This window comes from Rhyacophila brunnea, unplaced genomic scaffold (assembly GCF_057557595.1).
Source record: "Rhyacophila brunnea isolate RB1 unplaced genomic scaffold, BYU_Rbru_1.0 scaffold_6, whole genome shotgun sequence".
NCBI lineage: Eukaryota > Metazoa > Arthropoda > Insecta > Trichoptera > Rhyacophilidae > Rhyacophila > Rhyacophila brunnea.
In genome coordinates, this window is record NW_028233276.1 from 48,463,365 (window position 1) to 48,477,234 (window position 13,870).

Below are 13,870 nucleotides of genomic sequence, written 5' to 3' on the forward strand. Positions count from 1 at the left end.
TTTCAATAAAAACATACACGTTTGACTGACAAAGTTTAGTGTGCATTATTTATGGCGGATTTCAACAGCCTACCTCCACCCTTCGCCACTGAAAACCATAGTATCTGCAAATGATTATCCATGACTAATTGTGAAACCCGAGCATCAGACGCATTCTTTTGGTGTATGCAATGTGGCATTGTTTTTACTATTGTGATAGCAGGCAATTATTGAAATGATTCAGTGTTAAGACTTTGATAACGCATCCAGACGTATTCTACAACACATTATTGTTTCCTTTGATTCAAGTAATGTAGTGCAGTGTATTTTGTTTTTATCAAATATGAGTTTAAGGATTCGAATGATGGTGGAGTTAGCTTTAAAAGCTGAAAAACTTCTAAAAAGGTAAGACTTTGTGATAAATATTATACTAAAATGATATACAAAACTAACCTTAATATTATTATTGTTACGAAACTTATTATTATCAACTTATCTTATGTACCTATGTATTTATTTTATGCACCTACAATAATAAACTCTTTCAATCAACACAACAGTATATCAATCAGATCTATGATATTTTTGTTTTTGCAATGTTACAGATTTTCAATTACAGATTTGTAAAAATTTCATCTACACATTTAAATACAGAATCAGATAATTATTGACGTCGATAAAATTAATTAAAAAAACATTACAATTATTGTAATTTGCTATTTTTATTTTGGTTTAAAATTGTATGCATCTATTTTAATAAATTATAGTTAGTAAGCTTAAAATATCAAAATATTATAGGTTAATATCATTCTTGATTTATTTAATAATAATATATTATATTATAATGGTATTACCAAAGTTCCCAATAAAAATCTTACTGCAATTCAGGTAACTGCGAAATATCAACATTTTCTATGCATCATGAAAGTGTAAAACCATAGCAACTGCCAAAACTTGTAATCTTGATGAATTTATATGAAAAAAAATAAAATTAATAAAAGAACATGTCATAATATATACATACACCAAATATTATGGATTTATTTTAGAAACTCTATTTATCCTGACCAAATGAAAACTTCAAACCCTTATATCTCCAAACTATGTAATTTGCACATACGTTGGTTTTATACTCACGGTGCGATATATATATGTATTTGACTTGAATACTAATTAAAATGATTACCGCAAATAAAAAGCTACTGTATCTGTAAGACGTTTTCTAGGAAAACATTGTAATTTTTTAACTATTCTTGATTCACCCAAATCATATGGCTTCAACTCAAATCAAATATTCACCCAATCAAGGAAGAGACAGCTAAACATGACTGAGCTTTGCAAATCGAATTTGAATTCCAAGCAGGACTAGCGATACTAATCAGAAAACGTCAAACAGCTATCACGAAATGTAAAACAAAAAGCTCATGACTGACTACACGAGATAGATGTAGGAAAACCGTCAAGCACGTGTCGGAACATGGCTTAAATTATTCGCTCCAGATGTTTTCATTATCAGATGACAGGAAACTTCTGAGACCGTGATTACCTATATTGTCTATTTATATTATTATTCTACAGCTTTTTCCGTTTTGACGAGCGATTGTGTACCTTATTTTCCATGTCCGATAGGTTTAAAAAAATCCATCCCATGATCGTTCTTTTTTAGAAAACGTAAATTTTTTCGTATGGAACTTGAGAAATCGGTTGACCAGATATAATTATATTTCGGTGTATTTGTTTGTTTCACAATAGGTTTCCGATTCAACACGTGATTTTATTTACCAAGCACTCGAAAAAATTACACATTTGTCACACTGGATAACAAATAATTTACAATCTGCAATCGTCCATATAAACAGATTTTAAAATTTGCATTTTTGATAAATTATTCTTAATCGGATCGACTGATACACGTACTTTATTTTACTACGTTTTTATTAGCTCGTATTCTTGTTTGTCCGGTGGTTGTTTATCCAGTAGAAATCTTGCAATCGATTTTTAACTAACTTCCCGACTAGCTAGACATTTAGAATAACAAACTTTTAGAATAAATCATGACACGATGCCAATGCATTCTTTTAATACTTTTAGCAATCTTTAAGCAGAATTGAATTCATTTTCAGTTAATTCTCTTTTGTATGAAAAGTTATTTCGGAAGAAATCCGTAATCCAATCCACTATCATTGGTTGCTATGGATGTGGTCTTAGCAACTAAATTATTAGTATATACGTGCGTTACTATGGAAATCAAAATGACATTTCAGTATTCTATATTTGTTTGTTTTGCATTTACTTCATATCAAGTACAAGTTTGGGCATATTGACCATAATAATTCAACAGAAAATTTAAAAACGTTGTGTATAAAAAGTTCTTTTTTATCTTGTAATTATTATTTAATCATATCTGGCCGAAAGAATTTAATTGAAAATTGATTGAAGATTGTCTCAAAAATCCTTCATCCTTCATTGCTTCATTTATCCACATTTGTTTCGATATGAACGTCTCCCGCACTGGAAAATATTATATTATTTTAGGCTAAAAATTTCTTCAAATTTGTTTTTTTTAATAGTATTCTATAGCTGCAAGCAGTTGTTTTTTAAAAACAATGGGACAAATTAATGTTTATTTTTTTTACATGGCTAACCTTCTTCTATTACCTCAAGGGGACACGCGGGAGATTCATATTCACGTTATATTGGATCGCAATCAAAATATCAGTGGTAGCATTCGGTGATTGCCATCTGTTCTGCTAGACATCCTGAAGGCCAAAATCTAGAAAAAACTACGCATATGACTCCAAATTTATATCGGCAGTAATGACTTTTAAATCGTAAAAGTGACAAATCAGCGAAATGTCAAACTGACTGAGGTGAAAGAAGATCTATTCCGAAGGAAAAACTACGGTGTCATTTACAACATATATTTTTTTCTAGATTTACTCCACAATAATTATAATTAAATCCATATTCACGTACTTAGGACGCCAGGCTATCCGCAGAACCTAGCGAGATAGCTGGTTCTGCTAGTTATTATTATTATTATAGATACAAATACAAAAATCTGATATCGATGAATTGCCAAATAATTTCCATTTGAAAAAGAGCTTTCTTTTTGGTGCAAAGTATTTTCATCAATATAAATATACCGTTTTGCATCAAATTATATTATTGTACCTGTAAATTAATATCTCTAGCTTACTTCTGATATTAAATTTATTCTAAAGGTTTTATATAATAATTAAAAACTATTTTAGCTTTACGGTATTTTACATTTGAATGAGTTACACACTATTAAAATAAATCATGTCATTATTTTTATTGCAAATACGCCATTCTCAAAATTAATCAATATTTATGAAGTTTGATAATATCTCATAGAAAGCTTCATAAATAATTTTTGATTCACTAAAGATAAAATTTTCTATTCGCTTTATAGATCAGTATATCTCAAAGAGATTCAATCTCTTTGGTATATCTGTACAACAGATAAACCTCTAAATTATTCCTGAAACGACAATATTAATTTCATTTACTTAATTTTGTATACACTAATGTATAATAATAATAATTATTAGTGCGCATATATTTCTTAGAAAAGCCTCATTCACGACAAAATAAAAATAATGTGTTCTTAAGCCGATTATATAAACCGGCTTATTTCGATCATTATTCCAAATCATAACTAGGTTGAACGGAAAGCTTCACGGCAATTTTTCACATGAAAAGCTTTTGGGGTGAACTTTAATTGTGTTGTGGTGATTTTTTTATGACAGTAAATTATTGTGTACCGTGCTACGCTTCCATAAGCATGCCTATGCAAGACGTAATTGGACTAAATAAAAAAAAACACAAATAAGCCGTGTTCCAGTTAATTTTTAAACCTTCGAGCCACTTACTACCTTTTCTGACTTACCAACGTTTTATTTTTGTCATCCGCTGCATTTAAAATTGTATAACAGCGTTTTTGGTCTTCTAACCTTCCAAGTCACTCAGCACCTAATACAAACATAATAATTAGATTCTATTACGATCATTTCAGTTGTATTTATGTTTCCATATTTTAAAGCATTAGTTTGAATATATTTTAAAACGCAATTAAAAGATGTTCTCTCATAGTCACAGCACATATTGTACAACATCTATTCAATTTGAGTATACAGTATTTGAAAACACCTCATATATACATATTATGTACTAGAAAAATACGACGTCCGACACAACATGAATCTGTAACCACTGAATTTGTACTAATGCTCTTTACTAATTAAGCTACGGGCATCCTATTCAATTACGACGAAATTAACTAGTAGTTTTTATGTGAAGTTCTTATCAAATTGCGTTAAAGTTGGCTATCTGTTTTTGTATTTTAAATCAAGCTAACTGTTAAGGGCTCTAATTAGGCACTTATCGACGCCTGGATCACTCCAAATTTTAGCCGTACTTGTACTAAATGCACTTGCTGATATTTAAAAAATCTAGTAGGCATACATCTACGATAAACGATGGTCGAGCAGTAATCGCGTCACCTTATAATGTCATGGGTCTCGGGTTCGAATCCGGGGTTTGACTAATATACATATTGTGTTTTAATTTGTGTTTGGAGTCAGAGTATGGACCTAATAGGTTGAGAAAGTGGCTTATATCCATGTAAAACCAAAAATCTGTTCTATACAACCACCAATTTGTGGAATTCCATAATAAATATGATCTTCCTAGAATCGGACACGGTTTAAAAATACACATAAATAGTATATTCGTATATCTGAGGTATTTTAAAATGATGTTTGTTCAATATAATATGTTCAATGTTCCATTCTCAAATTTTGCGAATTATTCGCTGAATAAAATTCAGTTTGAAATTACAGCCGCGTTTAAGATAGTGGTGACATTCTGGTGCCATTTCTCGCTAACGTATCAGTTTCAATTTTTTGGCCAACCAGTGCCGGCGGTTCATACGCCACTATGACGCTAAAGGTGCTTTGTCAATAAAGTTATCAACATGATATGATTTTAAAGTAAATGAGCCAAAACAAGGTTTTCATAATAGCTGTTAAGTACCTAGATATGGAGAAGAATGACCATGGATTACCAATATAGAGATCCAGTGGCTTAGCAAAATTATATTCTACAGTGGTATAATAACATTATATTATTTGTGGAATGTCATATTATGACATTCCACAAATAGTCTATTACTCGTCGGAAGACATATATTGAAAATCTGTTTGATGATGATAGGGGACCTATTGGCTATACTTTTAATGAATGTGAACAAGCCCCATGCATAAATAGGGCAGAAATAATAAACGCAATACGAAATTCTAAAAATGGTAAAGCTGTCGGCCCTGATAATATTTACAACGAAATGATAAAATTATTAGAAGAAGATCAATTAGAAATTTTCGTTGATTTGTTTAATAAAATTTACGAAACGGGCATAATTCCCGATGATTGGTTGAAATCGACATTCATCACTCTACCAAAAAAGGTGAATGCAAAGGAATGCAGCGAGTTTAGAACAATAAGTTTGATGAGCCACATGCTAAAAGTCTTATTAAAAATCATCCATAATTGGAAAATCGCAAATGCTAAGAAGACATGGATGACACACAATTTGGCTTCAGAAGTGGTTTGAGCACTCGCGAAGCATTTTTCAGCTTGAATGTTCTTGTGCAAATATGCCTAGATGTTAATGTTGATGTTTATATGTGTTTCATCGATTACGAGAAAGCATTCGATACTGTTAGGCATCCTAAATTTATCGAACTCTTTACAGGAGAAAGGCATCGATGCAAGAGACATTCAACTGATAGCTAACTTATATTGGAATCAAACAGCGAATATTAAGAATGAAAACGAAATCAGTGGAGAGGTAAAAATTCGTCGCGGTGTAAGACAGGGGTGTATATTATCACTTTTGCTATTTAACATGTACTCGGAAGCTATTTCCAAGGAAGCCTTACAAGGTGAATCGGTGGATATTATGGTTAATGGCAAACATATTAACAATATACGATATGCCGATGATACTGTGCTGATTGCTGATAGTTTAAAGAGTTTACATCAACTGATAGAAAAGGTTAATGAGGTCAGTAATTCTTATGGTTTAAAAATGAACCTCAAGAAAACAAAACTATTACTAGTATCAAAAACAGCGACACCAGACACCAACATAAATTTTGTCATTAACAGCGAACCTATCGAACGTGTGACCCATTATAAATATTTAGGTACATGGGTCAATGAGAAATGGGACCAGTCTCAGGAAATAAAAACTAGAATTGAGATCGCAAGGAGCGCCTTTCTCAAAATGAGACGCCTCCTTAGCAATCGAGATCTTAACCTAGGTCTGAGACTGCGTATGGTTCGTTGTTATGTGCTCTCAATTCTTTTCTATGGTATGGAAGTATGGACGCTAAACCAAGAGATGTCACGGAGACTTGAAGCTTTCGAGATGTGGCTGTATAGACGCATCCTCAAAATTCCTTGGACTGACCGGGTGACAAATGTTGAACTTCTCAATCGAATGGGGAAGGACCGAGAAGTTCTACGTAGTATCAAAACCAGGAAACTACAATACCTCGGCCACATTATGAAAGGACAAAAATATAGCATTCCCTAACTTGTCATTCAAGGAAAGATCAATGGGAAGCGTAGCAGAGGACGGTGCCGCATTTCGTGGCTTAAGAACCTCCGTGATTGGTACGAGTGCAGCTCCACCGAACTGTTCCGGGTAGCAGACGACAAAGATAAGATCGCCTTGATGGTGGCCGACCTCCGCTAGGGGATGGCACAATAAAAAGAAGTCTATTACTATAGGATAAAATAATTTAGTACCTAATTCTACTATTGATTGTAAAAAAATTGCATTCAATGCTCGTAAAATAATTTATATGCATTCATACGCCTTAGTCTATAAATTTCGTCGGTATGTTTTAAATATTTGAAACCTATAAACTTCTATAATTATTATAAAATCATAACATTCTATAGCTATGTCATTTAACTTGGAATAAAATTGTGTCTACACGTAAAAAAAGAAATCTATCGATTCCCAAACAGTTAATGAAGGCGCGGGACGGAGGGTTAGCTGTAAAGCGGCCGAGAATTAATTCAAATTGAATTAGCGTGAGGTGCGCGGGTTGAGACGGCTCACGTTGATTAATCGCTCACTGCGAGCCACGCTTTGAGGTTTTCTGAACACTCCAAGGCGTATATAGAGTGCATCCATAATAAATTAAAACCGCTTTGGCTTCAAAGTAAATTATCGCGAATGTAATAGTGTATCTATCTCACTGCATCTTAAAGTGGTGATTTTACTTATGCGATGATCGCAATCAAATTGAATGCGATCTTCGCAAACAGCATCGCCTATATCGAATGCAATGCATTGCAATGCACAGTCATACAGTCTACGAAGTAGACTATCTACGACGTAGACGATCTACGAAAATGGAATCTGTTATTTTTGTTTCCAACTTTTTTTTTGTTTTATTCGTTCAATGATACTGCTTGAGTTAAAATAAATGTATAATAATAGAAAAATATTTTACAAAATCAAAACGAATCAATGATCAGTTGCATTGCAATGCATTGCATTCGATATAGGCGATGCTGTTTGCGAAGATCGCATTCAATATTCAATTCAATTCGTCGTAGACTATCTATGACGTAGCCTATCTACGAAGTAGCCTATCTACGAAGTAGACAATCTACGATGTAGAGTTTTAGGTAGTCAATAAAGATGCTTTATATATTTCTTAAATGTATAAGTTTTGAAAAACTATTTTAAAATGTTATTTTTTTTAAATTTATATATTATATACAAGAGGTCTAATGACCAGTATTTTAGTGAAACCGTAGTGTATTTAGTAATAGAAGTGAAATAATCACAAACGTCCAGGCTTGGAGAAAATCACATAAATATATTGTGACCTCACCGGTATCGAACTCGGAGCCCCCTTCAAATGCAGTACGATGATCGCTTAAGCGAAAAAACCACTGCGATGCGATTATCGCATATAAGAAAAATCACCACTCAAATGTAAAATAAAATTTATTTTGAAATCTATTTCAAAATAATATAAGCTGCAGTAGTGCAGTATCAATGAAAATTTGGACCAAAAAATGAAAATAGAATCCGTTTAATGAATTCAACAAAATGCTGTGCAACCGTAACATAGACCTTCTGATAGCTAAGGATACGAACAATTTTTTTAAGTATGTTCCGTATTGTCTTGTATGCCGTAAATTTATAAACTCTTACTCATCCAATAATATGAAGTAATTTAGAAATTTAGTTACATATTATTATTCTCATTTTCTGTGTGTCATGTTCAGTCTATTCTATATTTATTAAATTCCAATAATACGATATTATATTTTAAATAGATATCAATACTTGAAAAGATACTAATCATACCAATAATGATTCCACATTCTACGATAAAATTGTTAAAGTTTCCAAAATGATGATATTGGCTCAGAAGAGAGATTAACTGTGATCTAAAATAAAACCACAAACTTCTGCTACGGTGACCCTTATTAACGGATTAAGACCTTAGGCCCTACATAAAATTGGTTCTCTCTTACAGTATTCCAACAAAGCGGCCTCTATTATTTTCATGAACCAGAACATTTATATTAATAGCATCTGATTACAATTTTTAAGGACTGATTAATCTTTTCTATAACCATTCAAATTTATTTAATTATAACATTATATTTTATAATTGAAATGGCATTTTGTAACAAAATAGTGTTTAAATTCTAATGGATTTAATTAATATTAAATAGTGTTTGTATCGTAATACTATCAATAAACTTGATAAGGTTGTTATTTTATAATATACTAGCGAGTACCCGGCATGTGTAGCAATGCCACTCAAAGAAAGAAAGTGTTTGTGTTTTAATTCTGTTTATTGAAGTGCTTTTAGATACACAATATTTTTACCGTCTGGTGCGTACACGAATAAATCAGAAGGTTTTACAACGCGTGAGCAGGCCACATACAGCTGCCCATTTGAGAAGAATGTATTTTCCAAATTATAGGAACGCATACGAATAGAAGAAGATAGAATAGAAGAAGAAGATGGTTGTAATAATTCAAAAACCTTCGCGGGCGTGCGCACAACAACTCGCCAAAATTTCATTGCAATTGGATAAATGGTATAGGAACGGATACGAATAGAAGAAGATAGAATAGAAGAAGAAGAAGATGGTTGTACGAATTCAAAAAACTTTGCGGGTGTGCGCACAACAACTGACGAAAGTTTCATTGCACTCGGATGAATGGTATAGGAACGCATACGAATAAAAGAAGACAAAAGAAGATAGAATGAAGAAGAACAAGATGGTTTTTCTAATTCAGAAACCTTCGCGGGTGTGCATACAACAACTCACCAAAGTCTCATCGCAATCGGATGAATGGTATAGGTTCGCATACGGGACAGACATACAAACAAACAAACATTAATTTATATATATATATATAGATTTCGTACGCTTGTATTCGAATGCTGTTTTTCAAATGCCCATTTGTTGGAAAATACATAGAAGATGATCTTAGGTGAATCATTACATTCAACAGTACTTTTACTCATTACATACAATAAATTTATGACAATTTATGTGAAATATCACTGATCATGGAATATAATAATAATAAATTAAACGAGCAAACATCGCGCTTCTAAACCCTGCATCGCAGCTGGGTCAAATTTACCTAGAGTTTTTCAACCAATACAAGTTTAAACTTGGATTCATTGCAAAGAATATCGTATTGATAATACTACATTTCCGCACACAAGTGATGTCAAGCAATAGCGAAAATTCAGTCACATATCGCAATAACCCAATCACGTATCAATAATAAAGTATTACAATTAGCCATAGTTTCGTTCAAAAAATGTGTTAATATTTGACATATCTGCTTGGGGTCCCGACAAAACCGCCCGGATATTGCCACCCTGACATTGCCGCCAAAACAATTTAGAAATGAAACAATTTTTATGTTTACATAATATTATATTTTAGAAACACAAATAAAATAAACATACGAATAAAGATTATATAAAAATAACTTTTTATATTCAACGTTTTTAAAATTTCTGTTGAATGATTATGCTCAATATGCTCAAACTTGTACTTGACAAGAAGTAAATAAAAAACAAACAAACAAATATGGAATACCGAAATGTCATTTTGACATTTCATTTTGATTTCCATAGTAACGCACGTATATATTTATAATTTAGTTGCTAGGACCACCCATAATAGTAATAACCAATAATAGTCTTTTACTTTTTACGGATTTTTCTGAAATAACTTTCCATACAAAACAGAATTAACTGAAAATGAATTCAATTCTGCTTAAAGATGGTTAAAAGTGTTAAAAGAATGCATTGGCATCGTGTTCTGATATATTCTACAAGTTTCAAGTGTCTGACTAGTCGGAAGTTAATTAAAAATCGATTGCAAGATTTGTACCGGACAAACAACCACCGGACAAATAAGAATACGACCTAATAAAAACGTTGTAAAAAGACGCTTAACGCTTGTTCTATGGGGGGAAAAGATACTTTAGGACGTACACAATTTTACTAAAAAAAGAGATAATATTCTTACAAAAATTGTTGGGAAGAATTGTTTTGAAGATATTAAGGTAATAATTATTGTTCTAGTTGGGAAACGATCAAATAGTTGATAGCACAACACGAATAATATCTTTAAAATATATGTACATATACTATTGAATGAACTAAGAAAATAATATGTTTCTGACAAGTTATACTACAATATAACATACGAGTATCACAAAGCATCCTCCTCTCATACCAATACCAATACCAATACCAATACCTCGGGACTCGGGACAGAAAAATTTACTATTTATTAGCATATTATACTCGTACCTGTTTTATTATTGTTTAAACAAAAAAAAGTTTTAAATTTTATAAAAACATATTCTAAAAAAATAAATGTTTTTTTATATGATCACAATTATTTATAATTATTTAGTCATTTAGTTAGTAAACTTTTCTGCAATTTTAATAATATCCATATTATCAAATTTTAATAATAAAAACATCGTATGTGACGACACCAAATGCTGACCTAATGTAAAATTAAAAAAATAAAGCTTGATTTGCAACTGAACGTAACGCTATTCATTGCAACTGTTGAACTACAAACTCAATTAGTAAAATTATCAGCTTTTTTCAATGAGTTTTCAAGTCGCGTTGGGACATTCAATTGTTGAAGCACCGGCTGTTGCCTAGTTTTCACTTGAATACAAAACAGCTGCAGTTTACAAATTAAGCAACACGATAAAAGTTAGCATTGTTTTCCGGAAAATTGCAATTATTACTCAGAGAGAAACGTGTTACTTAAAAGAATGTCGAATGAAATATGAAATATAAAATTTATGAAATTTAAACCATGAAACCTATAGAAAAATCGGTGTGTGTAGGTACTTATGTACGCGCGTTAGAAGTTATACTTCTTTGGCGTAACAAAACAAAAACAAAACTTGTGATAAACTAGATTCTTTGTCTAGCTCTTAATTATCTTGTTAAATTACACACTCAAGATAAAGGACCGCTTATCGTAACGCCGTTGGTTTATTTCTATACTCTTTAACTTATATTACTAGATTATATATATTTTTTTCGTTGTTTTTATTTTTAAAGTACCAACTGTCACTCTAATTGCAAACGGCCGACAATAATAAATTCGCTGCCTAGGCAACGGAACAATTCTAAACTATAATATTATACTGTATAATTTTCACGATTGCACTACCATACCAAAGCGTAAAGGTAGTGCGTTCGGCTGATAACCAAACAATTGGTGGTTTGAATCCAATCGAGTGCGTTTTTTTTCGTGTGAAAAAATAAATTAAATGTTACATATGACACGCCAAAAATACACTCTGATCTGATTTAGCAAACGCGCCAAAAGTATAACTTCAAAAAATTCGCGGTAATAGCCATCGGAATTTGTCGTAGAACTACACCTGTTGGGAGTAGAGTTATGTGATTGGAGTCGTGAATGAAAGTAAAAATGATACAATCTGATGCTTAAATTCACTCCGACTCCGATGGCATCGGTGATGTAATGTAGCCGTCAGCGCGAGCGATCTCCTTTTTCTTTCTCAGTTTATAAACAAGCCTAGAACGTTCTGCAGTAGTAATTCGCATCTACTTACATTTGGAGCCTGCTCTTTCCTGTACGAAAATTTTTATTTTATTTGATTCTGATTGTATTTTCGTATGTTATAAGTATACCGACATTTTAATAAGTTTATAGTTCGATCCAGTACTTCCTGTATATCTTTCAGATAAAATTATTGTACATGATATATACACATAATTATGTCATGAAGGTATGGGTGCTACGCGCAGTGATTGTTGGGTGTCGGACATCCGTGTCCTCAATATGGCTATATACTTCCTCTTCCTTGCACCGTCGCCGATGCCGCATGCATTATAAAATACTCTTATCTGATATCTATACAACGCTACCACATACATTTCTATATCCTGAATAGCATTTTCGCATCAGCATTTTAAATTATCTACTTTCAATTTCGTGACGCGGTTTCGTTGGTCATGATACCACATATACAGGTACCGCAAAGAAAGACTCAACTAGCGCAACACAAAAATACAGACAATAATATTTTGTTAAGTAGTAATAGTATTTAAAATATTTTTCGCTACGTCCGTTGAGTTTATGCTGCATACCTTTTTTATGCTGCATCTACGTCTGAGAAACTTTGTGAGTTTTCACTTTAAATAGTTGGTATTACTTTTCAATTTAAAACCATTTTATGTAGGTAGATACTATGTGGCTTTGTCCTATCTATATTTGTATTTTATATTGTACTATTAAATCAATTTTATGCATACCATACCATACACCTCTCTCAAAATATAATATTATACAAAATATAGTAATCTGCATGTATATTATAATATTTACATATAATGCTATTAGTACTATCTTCCTTTGCATTCTTTATGATATTTGTTTTATGTGAATTTCTTATAGGTATATAATTATATAAATAACCTTTATATTTAAATCTTTCTTAACCTATTTAGAGAGACTACATAATATTATTATTATTTTAGATTTCAAATTTCTATTAACGTAGTAGTATTTAATTTGAAAAAAATCATAATATTATTAGATTAGTATTAGTAAACATAGTGCTATAATATTATTTACGTTCCATTGTATCTACGCGTAATTTAAAAGCATTTTATTATAGATAAATCCATTATTCGATAATTATAAATTCTCAAACATCTATGGAACATTAAAATTGAAAATTAATTCTTCATTTTCTAATATTATTAGATTTCATTATAATTTAAAATAAATTTTCAGTCAATATTTAGTGTTTTTATAGACAGACTCTTAGTATTTATTGTTTCGCTTAAATTTATTTTGTCCAGTAATAGATTTTACAATATAATTTGCTGTTTCGGTTCTAAGCTTTTAATATGATTTACAAACAAAAACATGTTTTTTCCAGCGCTTTTCTTCGAGATACTACTCGAACTGTTCTCTCCACGGTATCCAACAAGTGCGTCAGAATTCCTGCGAACAGACTTACATCTAGCGGTCGACTCCCGAAGCTCTATCCCAATCCCAATCTCTCGTGCTTTATTTTCCATTTTCCGATTGTTTGCCATCGGCCATTTTGTTTGCTTTTCGGCGAAAGAAAAAAGTATACTCTACTATGAAACTAACAATATTATATTATGTAAGAGGTTAGTATGCAATTGTATAGTATGTTATTTAATAAGTAAGTATACATATTGTGTATATTTCAGATACAATTAAGAATACGAGTCATTGAGCGTAAATGTACCCTTGCGGA

The 13,870-nt window shown here is 31.6% G+C and overlaps 1 protein-coding gene across 3 annotated transcripts in view; it reads left to right on the forward strand.

The window, feature by feature from the left end:
• Window positions 1-13,609, forward strand: part of Dop1R2 (dopamine receptor 2) — a 242,040-nt gene extending 228,431 nt beyond the window's left edge. For all 3 annotated transcript variants that reach the window (XM_085956742.1, XM_085956743.1, XM_085956744.1), the window contains one exon: window positions 13,523-13,609. In XM_085956742.1, the coding sequence (XP_085812868.1) occupies window positions 13,523-13,609 (87 nt within the window). The remainder of the gene's footprint in view (window positions 1-13,522) is intronic.
• The last annotated feature ends 261 nt before the right edge of the window (window positions 13,610-13,870 follow it).